We start from the raw sequence: 17701 nt of genomic DNA on the forward strand, positions 1-17701 counted from the left end.
AACGCAAAGCTAGATGCAGGCGGCACTGTGGGTGCGTGCGTGTGTGAACGAGAAGAAAGAAGGTTAATTGAGGAATCCGATTTTTATTGATGATATCCTGAGCCAACAAAGACACCAAGGAAAACACAGAGGAAAGTACTTGTACTAGCTTACTAACTGAAATAACGAAATTATATGTTAATGGCAATAGAAGTGGATGAAAAAGCAACTTGCCGCTGGTGAGGAACGCTCCCACGTATTCGCATTACGCGTGCGATGTCCGTGCGATTCTTTTTTCTTTCTTCTTAACACCTTCTTTGTCCTGGGAAACGGGATGAACGTGTGCATCCTTGAGGGCTTCCTTAAATATTGCTAGCGTGCTTCGCAGCTTCAAGAACCGAGAGATTTTCAGGAACGAGTGGATGCCTAATGTCTACAGTCCACCTGCATTAATTGCGAGTTTCAGGCAACTGTTCGTTATGTAGCGAACAGTCGAGGCGGAAGGGAATAAAATAGCCAACGGCAGCTATCTTGTTCGCGATCTTCTCCTACAAGCGCTCGTATATTCCTTGTTGCGACACCGACAAAATTGAAAGCGCAGTGTGTGAATGCTCATTTTACCGCAGGTCTGCAGCTGGCCCTCGTGGTCCGAGTCCTGCCAGGGTTCCGGCGAGGTCGCCGCCACTCCGAAGTCGACCTTCCACTGCCCCGGTCTAGGTTACTACCAGGACCCCGAGAACTGCCGCCACTTCCACTTCTGCGACGACGCCCACGAGAACGGCACGCTGACGGCCTTCCACATGCGCTGTCCCCACGGCCTCGGCTTCAACCCGAAAACCTTCAGTTGCAACTACCAGGCGGTCACCCCCGGCTGCAAGGGCTACTCGGGCGTCGTCCAGCAGGCCCTCTTCGGACCGTCCCTGTACGGTCCGGGCGAGTTCTACCACACCCCGCGGGGCTCGCCCGCCGTTCACGGAGGCGTTCCCCTGCTTCCCGTGCAAGCCCAGAGACCTCAACCGCTGGGCCTGCACGGCGTCTCGGTCGCCAGCGGCGTGATCCCGGCCGAGATCCACCTGCAGGCATCACCCACGGCCCATCAGCAGATCCATCCCATTGTCAAGAAAAGCGCCTCCCACCGACCGTCGCACGTTCAGACAAGGGACATCCCGACTCACTACATATCTGCGGCCGACCTACAGGGGGCAATCGGGTCGCACTACCCCGAGATTCAAATCGAAGCTCGCCTCATCCAATCTCCTGGCGACATTCATGGACAGGGCCTCTACTACGGACCGCAGGTCTACTCGCCGCAGGTGTACGAACAAGCACCGCAACATGCACATGTTCCCAAGCCGACCAGCGGTTACACCGGTCTTCCGGTGACCGTGCCTCAGGGAACTGAGGCTCCGCTACTGCAGCAGCCTGGCACCACCGTCTATGGTCAAGGAACTTACGGCGGTCAGCAGCAACCCGGCACTGCCGCCTACGGACAAGGAACTTATGGTGCGGGCGGCCAGCTTCCGCCAGGAACGTACAGGATACCCAATCTCAACATTCCGCCACCGCCTCCACCCCCACCCAAGTTCCAACTGCCGGGCGTCCAGTACGGGCCGCCGGAGGTACAGAGAAACTTCGACCACACGCTTTCGAACCTCTACCGCACCCACATCGTCCATGGTCCCGGCTCGAGCGCCGCGTTCATCCCAGGACCACCGCAGCTTCCTCATTACTTCAGGCCGTACCAAGAACTGCCCAGGGCGCTGTCTTACGCACCGCAGCTCGACGCCGGCTTAAGGACCCTGTCCGGGCCTTACAGCAGCTACATGAGGTACAACCCGGCCACGTCCTTCTACGGAGGCTATGCCGGCACCTACGAACGCAAGGCCTTCTCGCCGCCGCTCGTCCGTCCGTCGTCGCGCATTCGGTACGAGACACTGCCGCCCGCACCCCAGTACACCGGCTCTCTGGACGACTCGTACTTCGCCACGCAGAAGCCGCAGAGCGGAACCAACTCCTTCATCTTCGGCAACCAGCCCCAACCACAGCCGCCGCGCTACAACGGCCTCACGCAAGTAGAGAGGACCAGGCTGCCCTTCGGCTCGGCCAGAGTCTACCTCTTTAACCCGCTGACCTTCATGAACACGAACTTCCGGCAAGGAGTGACCATGTTCGGTTCCAACTACCTCTTCGGAGACAGCCACCACATGTTCCCATTGAGGCAGCCGGAGCCACCGAAACCCACGGTGCCTACGCTACCGCCTACGAGGCCGCTCAGCTTCGTGCCTAAGCTGCCGGAGACGCGAACAGTTCCGCCTCTGGGCGTCGGTTATGGTGGTCCGGGAGGAACTCAGTATTCGTACACGACTCCGCCACCAGCTTTCAAGAAGGACGACGATGAGCTGATCTCCCTGGACGCCCTGACCAACACCAGGAGCCGACCGCCGGTTCCAGCGCCTCCCGCGCCCCTGGGCCAGCCGCCACTCGCCGCGCAGTTTCCCAAGTACCCAGCGCCAACCTACACGTCTAACCCATCGCTCCAGTTTCCGCCGCCTCCGCCAGAAAAGCCTTCTTTCTCCTTCACACCGGGACAGAACCTACCTGGCGGTCGCGTTCAGCCGCCGTTCCCCACGCTCCAGCCGGCCGGCCAGATCCCGACTTTCGCGGCCCTGGCTCCGAAACCTCCGGCACCGACCGTGCCACTACCCAGACCCGTACCGCCCACCGTCGCTGCCCAGACACGAAGGCCACCACCGCCGCCACCCCCAAGACCAACGTACACCGTACCGGTCTCCCAAGCGCCCGCGCCTCCGGCTCCGGCCGTCTTCTCGTCGCCCGCCACAGCCCCACCCGCTCCTGTGCCCGTTCCCACTAAGCCTACTACGTTTGGACTACCGCCACCAACCACGACGAGCAGCGTCAGCAAGCCGCCTGCCCGATACTCCGTCAACAAGCTCGTCGTCGACGAGCAAGACCCGCTCGTCACCAACGTCAAGCCCGTCCTGCACACGGCGCCACTCGAAGACCCGCCGCAGTCCATCATCCAGGAGCTGCAACAGGTCCTCGGCAGGAAGCGCCCCGGCAGCTACGACAGCCCGGTCATCACGCCGATCGAGCAGCTCCTCGAAGAGGAGGACGACCAGGCCGTCAAGCTCATCGTCTCCGACAAGGGTCCGCCGGCGCTCCCGAACGCGGGACCTCGCGTTCTCGACAAACCGGCGAACCCCGTGGAAATCCTCGACCCGCAGCTCCTGGCGCACACGGTCCAGAAGCCCGTGTCCGCCCAGCAGTCCGAGGCCATCGTGGCGGACAGCCCGCCCCCGGACAAGTCATCGGTGTTCCTCAAGGGAAAGACCCTGGTCAAGAACGTCCAGTCGACCAACAGCGTGCCGGCCGACGGCTTGCAGCAGGAGCTCAAGGACAAGGCGTCCAAGATGTCCACCATACCGGAGGCGGCCTGCACCCGTGTCGGCCTGTTCCGGCACCCGACCGACTGCAGCCGCTTCTACGAGTGCTACTACGACAAGTGGCTGCAAAAGTACACGGTGCACGAGTTCGAGTGTCCCATCAAGCTTGCCTTCGACAGCTCGGTGTCGGCGTGCAGCTCCGAGGGCTACGACAAGCTCTGCAGCAGGAAGGCTGCCGCCAAGGCGTAGTGAAGGAACAAGTGCTGCGCGCACTGCACTGTTGGAGGGAACGAGTGCAATCACTCTGTACATTGTCATCCGCGCCCATACACACGGTCACAATGAACGTGTCACAGCACGGAGCAATGCACAGAAAGGAAATACTCTCGGTTGTGACAAACGTTTGATTAACTTCACGGCTGAGAGTAATTCCACAGACATTCTCCGTTCAGCGACAGTCATGGTGAAGCAGGTGCAAACGGGCGACAAGTCTCCGAGAGTGACGCTACTTGCATGAAAGTTCAATGATCGCGTGGGCAGAATGCACCATATCTGCGACTTTTGCTAAGATTTTGTGAACGAAATCCTGAGATGCAATTCTTTCAGAAGGTTGGCAGGATAAATAGGGGTGTGATGGGCATCAGCAATGTGGATTGTCTTAGCTTCTGCTTGAGCATATGTAAGACCTAGGACCAGAGCACTGACCACTAAGTGAATTTTGCAAGAGACGCTGATGACCAAGCTCTCATGTATGGGCCGCGCCAACGTTGCAGGAGCAAATGCCATAGTGCTCCTGATGTTATACCATGCTGCTAAAAGCATTGTTTCATGATGCGTCGGTTAATATGTTATGTTTCTGTTGAGAGATTTACTTTTATATCACTTGTTTTAAGTCATCCATAAGAAGCATCTCTTTGCAAAGCAGACAAAAACACACACAACACTCTCGTAAACTACAAGAAGGTGAGGCCGGTTAAAGTTACATGAAAATGCTCTCAAAAATAATTGAAGAGAACTAGCCTGTAAGTGCATTTGGCTTAATGTGATTTTATTACAAGCAGGTTAACAAAGCAGTCTTCTAGCAGATCGTTGGTTGCTTAACTCATAGGCTCATGTGATGTCAGACAGATCAATATGCCTTCGAAAGCCACACAGAAAGAGATGTTGACCATTATCATTTGTGCTTCTCATGTCACAGCAACATAAATCTCGCCACAGATAACTGTGCCTGATCTTGACGTGCATATTGCCGTCAATGAATCACTCAAGGTGGCAGCTATGTTAATGAAACATGACATCAAAGACTCTACGGTGCTTACTTTGTTGTTACGTTGTGCAGTGGTGTTGCTGTTGTTACAAATCATATTAGGTTACAGAAATAAAAGATTTGTTTTCTCATAAAAATAGTTTGACATCTTTCTAATGTGCATCTTCGACAACCAGCTGGAAGGAAGATTAGCAGCAACATAAAGGGAATCGTACAGCTTTGTAAAACTTGGGCAAGGACATCGGTATATGTGAAGGATAGGCTTCTGCACTTCACCTAACCTCAGTAGGTAGAAATAGAGAAATTGCTTCATTTAGGATCCACTGAATCATTATTGACAGTTTGTTGTGCTTAAAACGAAATGTTAGTCTAATGACTGTAGGGTGTACATTTTCGATATAGCTATAAACATTGTTACAAACATCACTAAAAATGGGAAATTTTCAGAACAAATGAACCACCACGTTTGAAATACTCAGTAAAAGGAAACATTAAAAAATGTCTTCTAAAGCAGACAAAACTTAGTCTACTACTCTGAATTACACAATTTGTGAATCAGCCCTTTTGCAGCACTCATATAAGCAATGTAGTAACTTTACACACGGTTCAAACTACTGCATCAGATTTGTCAGGTTTTAAGCAATCTAAAAGATGAAGTTTACAGATTTCTTGTGGAACAGTTAGATTTGTAATATTTGCGCTTCAATACGTTCTATTTACTGACGTTTGTCAATTAGTGCAAAATATTAGCCCTGAAAGGGCCCCTCACCAAACCCCACAGCAAATTTTGGTTATACGCTGAAAGTTGTTACGTGCTTTCTAGGGAGCGTTCTGCCGCAAAAATTTTTCAGATCGGGTCATTAATAGCCGAGATAGAAATATTTCAGTGCCGCGAACCCATGATTTCAGAGGCGCGGGCTCCACTGCCAAGCAAAACGCTCTCTCCACTCGCCCCGTCTAGCCTTCGCAAGCGAAATTCCTTCCCCGCGTTCTTCCATACCAGACCTCGAGGATCGCGGGACACATACGTCACAGGCCACGCCTTCATTTTTTTTTTTTTTTTCAGCGCTACGCACTTTCGCTGACGGCGCCGCACGCGAGCTGTGGTCTGGTTCGCGCTGCACACAATTTTGCGCACTGTGCACAAGGAAACATGACTAGCGGTATAATTCAGTGCCACACGAATACTGAAGCAGAACAAGCGGATCGCAGAGCATGCTCACGCGCTCGAGCACGGTAGAAAAAGGCATAGTTTCGGGTACCTATGCACCTGACCGCACGACCGTGGGAACGAGCAGACGAAGCAGAAGTACATTTCTCTAGCTTCGGTGCGAAGTAAAACAAACACGCAGATATTCCGTTTGTGTGTTTTATTATTTCTCTAAACTTCAAGCAATAGAACGTACAGATAACAGATGGCTTGAATCATTCTCGAAGTCACGTGTCACCACGAGCGACGTCACTGCGTACGTAGGCGCAGGGACGCAAGTACGTCATCTTCCGGCTTGGAGCGTGTCGGCCGCGAGGAGAATGAAAAACGGCGTTCGGTTTAAAATTTTAAATCTTTCCGCGGCGCGTAGCGATGTAATACTTTGCAGACACGATCGCTATCGCTAAATGTATGCTCTGCGCTTGTCAGCTCAAAATGGCCACACCTGGTGAGGGGCCCTTTAATTCCAGATTCTTTTTACAGTCAGTAAAATGCCACCTTCCTTTAAATACAAATGTAATTCAAATTGGTTCGTTAATAGTCTATAAAAGTGTTCAGCAGAAGCAAAGTTATTGGCAATCCAAGACGGCCTCCTCTCTGCTCCCATTCTTACTTCAATGCCTTGAACTGCGGAAGTTACGGCGCAGTGGGGCGTGCCCACAACACTCCGCCTTCTGTCACCGTGGCGCGCAGTTCAATTTTTATTCAGGATGTTGACGTAGATGCCACGTCTTCCGCCTTTGGTGCCTGCGATGCGCTAAACATAAGCCAAACGCGGTTGTCCTCCGCTAGCCGCCGTGCGCTTAGCCAGTGGACTCGTGGCGGCACCACGCGGCGGCCGCGGTATCTACGCCGTGTAGCCGACCGCAGCTTGATGTCGGCTATCGTCAAAGAGAATGACGGAATAGTGCGTCCGATGACGAAATAATGCGTCTGGAAGGGAGTGAGGACAGGGCCTTCTGCTGAAAAGAGAGCGCTTGAGAGAAAGGCGACTTCACGATCCTCTAGCGAGCTCCACGCGCCGCGTACGACAGCAAAACTTGGCCGAGATCTTCACAGCAGCGTATGTTACCCGCGCATATATGAAAAAAAAAATGTAATTCAGAGGTTTTACGCACAACCACAATCTGATTCTGAGGCATGACATGGTGGGGCGCTCCGGATTAATTTTGACCCTACCAGGGTCTTTTTTCCTTTTTTTTTTTTTTACAGCGAAAGCTGTATATGAGTAACCATCCGTAGTTCTTTCGGCGTCCGGCAACAGAAACGAACTTAGCGGAATGTAACAAAGCCATATGGGTGCAGTGCAGCGGCGCAGATGTCAGACGCTCGCCGTGAATAGCGTGATGTCAAGGTTATTGCAGTATATAAGCAGGTGAGGCATCGGCTCTAAAAACAGCTGCGTTATCAATGTGGTGCACACATACAGTTCGTACACCCGAAGAACAACATGCACACGAGGAGCGCCGGTGGTAACAGCAACGAAGAGCGGCGAAGAGCATTCCCGCGATGCTGAACGACAATCGTGAGCCCGGGCACCTCCGAACCAGCAACGATGCCAGACCCGCAACGCAAAAAAATGACAACCATTCTACTCTGTGAAGGCGGAATGGCAGCAAAAGCACTTTGCTTTTAGTTTAAGAGCTTCGACTGCCGTCAGCTGTCGCTGCCATTCCATCTTCGCAGAGTGAAATAGTTGTCATTCATCCTTCTTCTTCAAACGCGACTAACCTTCAGAGTGGCCTATCTCGAAAAAAAAAGATGTGCCGTAATTTTTTTTCTACAGTGACTAAATGAGGTGACAAGAAATATGTTAAGTAAACATGCACTGTTTATTCGTGAATACAGATGGGCTTCCATAAACACGCTTAATAACAATAAATAAAGCACATACAGTGAAACATGTATCCTCTTGTTCGGCACTTGGGACCGCATCGGTGGGATCGCAGCTCAACTCACATTCAGCAGAGTCGCTCTGCACGCGCATGCAAGAAAACGACACAGATGGTTGCAGCCCCCCCCCCCCTCCATCATAAAAAACACCCAAAAGTCAAGGAACTTGCAGCAATCCTTCGTTCCGCCGCGAGCGAGGGACAATTGGCTTCCGCGAGCTGACTCGTGAGCAAAGTAACATGGGGCACGCTTGCCTGTGAACAGGTGTAATCGCGCCACTGTGAGCGACCCACAGGCGAGCGTCTAGCGGTGACCCTTTGGGAGATTAGGAACAAGACAGACATCAGTTTTTGGGAACGAACGAAAGGAAATGGCCCTCGAGACAAACCAAAACCACCGCGCACCCTCGCATGTGCGAGTGGGCTCGAAACGCCAGCGAAAAGAAAGCCGTGGCATGAAACCTAAGAGACTACGGAGCAAATAAAAGTTTACTTGTAACCACTCAATGTGGCAGCACTTGCTGGGCAACAAAGAGTACGTTGGTGGGTTTTCCAAAGATGCAGACTGCGCCAGAAGTATCTGGCATCAACCATTTGGAAATTGTTCGTGGCGCCGTATATTTATGGCATTGACAGTCAAAGGGTCAATGTTCCTGCATTCCACCCGCCCTTTCAATGCAGCCGCTGTGGCCAGGATCAAAACCGCCACCTCAAGCACAACACCATGGCCACTGCACTACCACTGCGGGTAAGCAATAAATGAGCGTCAAAGTGAACACAATTGCAAGTCTCTGAGGATTTCCATGCATAGGATGGCTACCACAATACTGGCACACGCATCTATATCCACTGCCATAACCTTCCAGCACTCAAAAAAGAAATTCACAGGACACGATTGTTTTCCCATCAAAATTCTTGCAGAAGCCATTTCACAACTGCTGATCAAGCGGGAAGCAAGTTACTCTACCAGGCTACATTTGCCACAAGCATTTGTAACCCAATGCGGTATAACTATCATAATACTACACAGAATTGGCACCATGCAAAGAAAAGCTACATATAAGCTGCATCAAATAACCTTACTAGTTGCGCCTGCATACGTGCCGATCTGTGAACTTCAAAGTTTGTAAGAATACTGCAAATAAAAAAAGGGGAATTGGAGTGGACTAGCATGCAAGTTTAACATACTTGTCTTGAGCACAGACTGTGTCGGTTATGCATGCACCTTATTTACCTCCAAAGGCAGCACACAAGCAGCAGTGCACATTGTTTTTAGATCACAATGACTTTTTCAGGGACCTTTCTAATGCCTATTTGGTTCGGATAAAGTTGTTTGGAGCAACTACCATCTGGTACATGGTATCTCATGCTGCTACAAGAAGACAGTGCAGCTGGGATCCCAATTTCATTTTTGTGAACATCTTGCAACTTTTCAACACATTTAGAAGACTGGCAAACAAATTATTTTTTTGCAAACCTTGACGCAACATATGTAAAATAAGGCCAAATTTGCTAACGACAAAAACACTTGAAAAAATTGGCAAGTATCTGCTACTATCACTTGCCACAGCTGTGCTTGCCACTATCACTGTTGCCAAGAACCTTGTCACTCATCCAAAATTTGCTATATCCATGTTTGTTACATTCAGATTCAGCCTGATTCAAGTCATACATGCTTTTCTAACCACTTGCTTGCTATCAACACCAGCTGCCATGCGGTGTGGGAACGAGGCAACGACAAAGCAATTAGTCCAATGAGATGAATGCATTAATGGGTAAGCTTGTGCCTGTAAAGAAAAAAAAATTACTCCAGGACATCAACCGTGAAAAGCACAGCAGCTTTCACAGTAGCGCTCACTCGATCGCTATCTATACATGACAAAGTTCTCGATGACCAACTTAGAACATAGTGAATATCAATATGTTGGAAGCCTTAGGTTGAAAACGTGTACTCGTATAGGACAACAACAGCACAGCTTCGAGAACACGCTAGTCATATCGATGAGTGCACGTAATTCAAGAACTAGCACATAGTGGCGATAATAAAACAGAGTAAAGCGAACAAATGACAACATGGTCGAACAATGTGACGATACTATCTAACCTTGTTAAAGAAAGTTGCATGTTATACAAATGCACCTTCAGCGCATTTGTGTTCTTTATAACATTCTTTACAAGTATACCACGAGTCCCAGCTAACATTAGCCAAGCTGCTCATCAAAAGATAGTTATTTAGAAAACATGGTGCAAGATATATTTTAGGACTTGCGATGTTCGGTTTTCAGAACACTGACAATCGAACGCTGTAAATCTTAAAATCGTTCCTTGCACCGTGTCTTTCTCATAATTTTTTCAGTTGCACAGCATGGCTAACGTTAGCTGGGACATCATATATCTTTGTACATGATAATATCGGTGGACACAACTTTATTACTATATCCAAAATTTGTTATATTGTCACGAAAAGACAATGGGCGATGTACCCGGCGTCGGCGAGGGAGACGGTTGTACAAGATGGCGTGCAATAATTTAAGCCGGCGTCCTCAGCTTCTACCTCTTCTACTTCAGCGCCCCGTCTCTTGCTGAGCGCGTGTTCCAGTCCCAACTTCTTTCTTTCAGCTCTGGCTCGTGACACCTAGCGGCATTACTCCCCCGCCAAAAGAAAGGCATCGACCCGATGCTTACTAAACTAGAAGGAGAAAGTGTGGAATTCGTATGATATCGAACTGGCGTCGCCTTAACGCGCGAAATACGGCTTGAGGCGAATAACATGCACTATCTCTGAGCGGTGCTGTCGACGCCGAGGCGACGCGGCACCGTCGGGAATGACTTCATAGTTCACTTCACTAACGCGGCGTATCACTTTGTAGGGTCCAAAGTATCTACTAAGGAGCTTCTCAGACAACCCCTGGCGACGGACTGGAGTCCACACCCAGACATGGTCACCTGGCTGGTACTCGACGTGCCGATGTCGAAGGTTGTAGCGTCGTGCGTCTGTACTCTGCTGCTTCGCGATGTGTATGCGCGCGAGTTGACGAGCTTCCTCGGCGTGTTAAGTTGCTCGGCGTCGGCAGTAAGTGATGCGTCGGTGTCGTGCGGGAGCATAGCGTCTAGCGTGGTCTGGACCTCGCGCCCGTAGACAAGACGGAACGGTGTGAAGCGTGTGGTTTCCTGAATGGCGGTGTTGTACGCGAATGTAACGTACGACAGGACTTGATCCCATGTTTTATGCTGGACGTCCACATACATAGACAGCATGTCAGCAATGGTTTTGTTTAGCCGTTCCGTCAGTCCGTTGGTCTGCGGATGATAGGCAGTCGCCTTGCGATGCTGCGTGCAGCTCAGCTCGAATATGTCCTCTATCAGTTGGGCTGTAAACGCAGTGCCTCTGTCGGTGATGACATGTGAGGGGGCACCATGTCTGAGGACTATGTGCTCGATAAAGAACTGGGCAACTTCGTAGGCCGTGGCACGTTGTACAGCTTTCGTCTCGGCGTAGCGTGTTAGATAGTCAGTGGCGACTATAATCCACTTGTTTCCGCTGGCTGACAAGGGAAAGGGTCCCAGAAGATCCATGCCGATTTGATCAAACGGCGCGCTAGGTGGTGCGATGGGTTGGAGTAACCCCCCGGGCTTCAAAGACGGCGACTTCCTGCGTTGACACTCACGGCAGCTTTGCACGTAACGCTTCACCGTGGTAGAAAGTCTGGGCCAGTAGTACGTCTGGCGTACTCGTGCAAGAGTGCGTGAAAATCCCAAGTGTCCAGACGTGGGCTCATCATGGCAGGCTAAGAGAATGTCATCACGAAGGGCGGCAGGTATTACCAATAGATACTCTTTGTCGCTGGAACTCGAGTTTTTCTTGTAGAGCACACCCTTTCGCAGGCAGAAGGTCGAGAGACTGCGAGAAATATGTCGTGGGATTGTAGCATTCTTGCCTTCTAGGTGATCGATGAGAGGGCGTATTTCGGCGTCCTCGCGCTGCCGTATGATCAAGTCTGATGCGGTGAGGGCCCCAAGGAATGCGCCGTCTTCGTCCATGTCCTTATCGCAAGTTTTGACGGGAGCGCGCGACAACGTGTCGGCATCTTCGTGTTTTTGGCCCGATTTGTAGACGATGGTAACATCGAACTCCTGCAGGCGGAGACTCCATCGGGCAAGTCGCCCGGACGGGTCTCGTAAGTTGGCTAAACAACACAGGGAATGGTGGTCTGTCACCACCTTGAAAGGGCGACCGTAGAGATAAGGCCGAAATTTCATGATGGCCCACACAACCGCTAGACACTCTTTCTCGGAGGTGGAGTAGTTGATTTCGGCGCGTGAAAGGGTGCGACTGGCGTAAGCGATGACTCGCTCGACGCCTTCCTGGTGTTGAACGAGTACAGCGCCAAGACCGATGTTGCTTGCATCGGTATGCACCTCGGTGTCAGCGTCCTCGTCAAAGTGAGCGAGGACAGGTGACTCCTGCAGGCGTTGCCGTAACTCGGTGAAAGCTGCGTCCTGCTCATCCGCCCAAACAAAGGGTGTGTCTTCTCGCGTGAGGCGTATGAGTGGTTCAGCGATGCGCGAGAAATTGGCGATGAAGCGACGATAGTATGCACACAGACCGAGAAAGCGGCGTACGGTTTATCCGATGCCACAAACCCCTCCTGGTAGCAGGAGTACCAGCCCTATCCTAGTGGACACCCCTGTTCACCGGGCAAGTAGGAGAATCCGAGGATTGCCTCCGGAGCTTGATCATCTCTCCGCAACAACATCGACGCCCCCACACACCAGTATGGAAGGAACGTCGACGTCCCTACCAACCATTAGGCAAGGTACGGCCACAACGGCAACGCAGTATCTGCTGCAGAATCTCCGAGTGCCGAATGTGTTCCACGGAGATATCTTCGAGGATGTAGAAGACTGGTTGGTCCAGTTTGAGCGCGTTGCCGAGATAAATGAATGGAGCGACGTGGCGAAGTTAAGGAACGTCTACTTCAGCTTGGAAGACGGTGCCCGCACTTGGTACGAGAACCGAGAAGGGCTCATCAAATCGTGGCTCGATTTCCGTCGTGCCTTGCTGGAGACCTACACCAATGCTGATCGCCGCGAACGAGCCGAACGGGCGCTCCAATCCCGCATTCATTTGCCGAACGAGAGCGTGACGTCGTACGTCGAGGATATGACGCGCCTCTTCCGTCGGGTGGACCCAACCATGTCCGAGGAAAAGAAGCTGCGCCATCTAATGCGGGGAGTTAAGGAACAGCTATTTGCTGGCCTTGTTCGAAGCCCGCCGAAGACCGTGGCTGAATTCTTAACTGAAGCCACCACGATGGAAAAGATGTTACACCAGCGCTCAACTTTCTATGACAGGCAATTTAACCCAACCTCACCTTCGGACCAGCACTCAGCTCCGTATGACAGGCACGCGAACGCTGCTTCACTGACGGACGCGATTGCCTTTGGAAACGTGGACGTTCTCCGAGATCTTATCCGCTCTGTGGTGCGTGATGAGTTTCAACGGCTCACCTGCCTGCCTTAGCCCACGCTAGGTTCCATTTCTGCCCTTGTGAGGAACGAAGTGCAGCAAGCGATCCAGTGTCCCGTTCCTAACAATGCGCCACCTGTGACAGCACAGTTGCAGCGGCCGTCGTATGCGGAAGTTTTGAGGCGAGTCCCTGTCTCCGCTCCGACCCATTTCGACCCCGCCACGTCTTACGCCGCGTCATACGTCCCGCCGCTCCCATCTGTGCAACCAATCCAACGTATGGAGGAACGTCGCCCACCCGAAAGGAAATCTGACGTCTGGCGTACCCCGGACAGACGGCCTCTGTGCTATCATTGTGGAGAAGCCGGCCACGTATACCGCGAGTGCCCATACCGCCGTCTCGGACTGCAAGGTTTTGCCGCGGATTCACCAAGGCCCAGATATGGTGAAAGGCCTAGGGCGATTGAAGAATACTTGACCCAGCAGAGTATGCCACTGTTCCCGCGGCGGCAGTCGCGCTCGCCGTCCCCCAGGCGTTCTTCCCCCACTACTAGAAGCCCTCCAATGGCAGCGCAGGGACGATCGCCAAGCCCTCGCCGGGAAACTAAGAACAGCGACCTTCGGGGGCGAGGCCGCTGATAATCGCCCTTCCGAAGACCTCCCATCGACGCCAGCGCGGTCTATTCAGCACGATACAACGACGACAGCAGCCGAACTCAGCGACAGACTCTCGCTCGACATACCTGTTGTGCTCGACGGCCGCCAAGTTAGTGCTTTATTGGACACGGGGGCTGACTACTCAATCTTGTGCGGAAAACTGGCGACGGAACTTAGAAAAGTTATCACGCCTTGGTCTGGAGCGCAAATTCGTACTGCTGGCGGGCATGTCGTAACACCGTTGGGAATGTGCACGGTCAGAGTACAAATTCGTGGGTCCACCTTTCCAGCCAGCTGCCTTATACTCCGCGATTGTTCTCGGGACCTTATCTTGGGCGTCGACTTTCTGCGAGAGTATGGTGCCATTATAGACCTCCGGGAGCGCACAGTGACTTTTTCGACAGAAAGAGCAGCGAACAACCGCGACAATTGCCGACGTAACGCGCTTCGAGTTTACGCCGACAGTGTAACTGTACCACCACGCGCAAGTGTCATGGTAATGGTCGCATGCGACGATCGGCGTGACGGCGAAGCAGTTGCAGAGGGCAATTCCTCCCTTATGCTGACACACGGTGTATGTGCAGCCCGCAGTCTCATTATGCTTCGCGATGGACTTTCGGCACTCCTCGTGACGAATTTCAGCCAGGAACATCGGCACCTATTTCGTCGTACTACTATCGCTTTCGCTGAGCCCATAGCAGACGTTGCTGAGTGCTTTGCGTCTGTGACGAATGAGAACCCAGCTCAGACACTCAGCAATATCGACATCAATTCAGACCTTTCGGAGGAAAAGCAGAAAGCGCTGCGTGAATTGCTCCATCGGTTCAAGGAGTGCTTCGCATCTTCTTCTAAGGTACGCCAGACGTCCATCGCGAGACACCGAATAATCACGTACGACGATGCTCGTCCCATACGACAACTGCCTTATCGCGTATCGGCGAAAGAGCGCAACGTGATTAATGCCCAAGTGAAAGAAATGCTTGACGATGACGTCATACAGCCATCCCAAAGCCCTTGGTCTTCGCCGGTGGTCCTCGTCAAAAAGAAAGACGGAACGCTTAGGTTCTGCGTTGACTATAGAAAGTTGAACAACGTCACAAAAAAAGACGTTTATCCGCTTCCGCGGATCGATGATTCGTTAGATCGTCTTCGGCGGACCCGGTATTTTTCATCCATAGATCTGAAGAGCGGATATTGGCAAATCGAAGTTGACGAACGAGATCGCGAAAAAACTGCCTTTGTTACCCCGGATGGCCTGTACGAATTTAAAGTACTTCCATTTGGCCTGTGTTCTGCACCGGCCACATTCCAGCGAATGATGGACACTGTTCTGACGGGTCTGAAGTGGCACTGCTGTTTAGTATACTTAGATGACGTCGTCGTGTTTGCGGCGACCTTCGAAGAACATCTGAAGCGTTTAGAGGCGGTACTTAAGGCGCTCCGCTCCGCTAATCTCACACTAAAGCCAGAAAAGTGTCACTTCGGTTACGAAGAGCTGAAGTTCCTCGGGCATGTCGTGAACGCCGACGGCGTCCAGCCTGACCCAGACAAAACATCTGCTGTTGCTGCTTTTCCGACTCCTCGTGACAAGAAAGCAGTACGCCGCTTTCTCGGTCTGTGTGCATACTATCGTCGCTTCATCGCCAATTTCTCGCGCATCGCTGAACCACTCATACGCCTCACGCGAGAAGACACACCCTTTGTTTGGGCGGATGAGCAGGACGCAGCTTTCACCGAGTTACGGCAACGCCTGCAGGAGTCACCTGTCCTCGCTCACTTTGACGAGGACGCTGACACCGAGGTGCAATATCCATACATTCACATACAACTGGTATGTTTCAGATTCAACCCGAGACTAGTTCCCAGGTGATCTGTTCCTAAAAGACTGCGATTCAATTATTTTAGGCAGGATTTTTAAGATGTGCACAAGCTCAAAAATTCCATTCAGTTTGACAACTTGAACGCAATGAGTCACTCCTGGCTTTATTGACAAAAGCCAAGACGCTTTTGACCTTTGCATGCACCAGCAGAGATGTCAGGTGATTTCTTCAACCCGTTTGCAATCAAAACTTCAATCAAAGGGCCACACTGAGGCACAGCAGTTGCACTGCTGCAAAGGGAATATAAAAAATTTCAAAGCAGTGTCAGGAAATGACAAGACTAGCACATTAATTTTCAGCAACGAAGGAAGACACTCACACATACAGTAGCAAACAAAAAGATACACTTTGCACTTTCGCTCTGGTAAGCTAACCTTCAAGGGAAACATGCTGCATCATCCCAAACTTCTAGCCTTGGACAATAGCAATTTGAACGCTCACATAAATGCGCCACATTGCCCACCAAATGTCACCAAATTTGCATACTTCAGGAATAAATTACAAGAAAACTGCAAGAAATGTAGATAACAGCAAGTACCAAGGAATGGAGGCATGCAGAACAATGTGTTGAAGCAACAGCAGAATAGTAAGCCAGCTTTCATGCTACACAGGAACTGTGTGACAAACGCACGAAGTGTACTTGTGTGCGATTATCTGCAAGTCGAGTGCCAGTGAGCGTGGGTCGATTGCATACATGAAGCGTGCACGTTTGAGCAGGAGTTTTCGAACATCATGAAGTGCACTGGAAGCATGAAGGCCAAGGTTCAAGTGCCTCATGAAGAAAAACGAGTGATGTTCTTGGACTGTAGGACATGGATGCACCTGAGCAACAGCCCCTTTGAGCCAATCGAGGAAGCGGAAGTGGCACATGTTTACCTGTGCCATCAGTGCGAGGAAATCTGCCTACTTAGCACTGAGATCGCCTCGCAGGCTAAGCAGGAGACCTAGTGCTGGTGTCTGACAATGGACAACTGGGCAGCCCATCTCCAAGCATAAATACGGACCCTCAGAGACGAACACAGGAAAATGGAGATCAAGCTTCAGAAGGAGTGCCAGCTGAGGAAAGATCTACAAGTGGAGCTGGCGGGTTTAAAGCAGCGAAGCCAAAACGAATCCCTACCAATGCCTGAAATCCCTGAGGGAGGAGATGATCACGGATGTGCTAAGGCAGTCGTTGCACAGGTGGTGTGGTCACCCAAGTCTGACGATTGCACATCAAGCTCTATCGAAGTAGAGGAGAGAAGTGACAGCAGTGTGAAGACTGAGTCTTCAACGAAGAATCAGAACCAAGATGAGGAGGCTCATAATTCTCAGCTCCTAGCTTAAAAGGAAAGGGCAGCGAAAGCACGTGACTCCTGCGGCAAGCTCTCGGGGTTGAAATCCAGCGTCAACGCAACCACAGAGAGGCGCCGATCGAGGAATCAAGAGTACCCGCTGTGCCTTCATATACAGGGACGAGATCTCGCGTCACTCGAAACGATCCACTCTGCACACGGTCAAGTGCAGTACTTTGTACGTGTTATCATCCTGGTGGAATTATGCCATGATTGTGACTGTATCGTCTCTTGTTGAAACAAACTTTCTAAACATACATTGTGCAGTTTTGAACCGCAGAATACACAACCTTAAAGTGATGTTTATGCATTAATTGACTCAAGCTCGGAAACCTGGGATGTAAAGGAAGCCATTGTGGTGATTCAAGCTGGCCACAAGGACATTATACATGAGCTAGAAACCCCAGCAGACTCGGCAGTACAGCATCAGGTGAGACTAGAGACATGGCTAGAAAGATATACAAAGCATAGTTTTTTGGTCTGTGGTATACCCAAGCCTAAACTGGGCAGGGAATGCATGAATGCTGCCACTGCTGGAATGTGTAGGAGCCGAGGCCAAGGGTGGAATTGATGGGCGTTAATAGAGTACATCAGTACCGGCAGGGGCA

General features: G+C 51.3%; 1 protein-coding gene across 1 annotated transcript in view; it reads left to right on the plus strand.

The window, feature by feature from the left end:
• The window catches only part of LOC135920086 (uncharacterized), a 76155-nt gene extending 71368 nt beyond the window's left edge, over positions 1-4787 (plus strand). The window contains exon 10 of the mRNA XM_065454144.1: positions 606-4787. Coding sequence (XP_065310216.1) covers positions 606-3632 — 3027 coding nt within the window. The 3' untranslated portion in view covers positions 3633-4787. The remainder of the gene's footprint in view (positions 1-605) is intronic.
• Positions 4788-17701: the final 12914 nt, after the last annotated feature.

The sequence above is a fragment of the Dermacentor albipictus genome, chromosome 8 (genome assembly GCF_038994185.2).
Source record: "Dermacentor albipictus isolate Rhodes 1998 colony chromosome 8, USDA_Dalb.pri_finalv2, whole genome shotgun sequence".
Lineage (NCBI taxonomy): Eukaryota > Metazoa > Arthropoda > Arachnida > Ixodida > Ixodidae > Dermacentor > Dermacentor albipictus.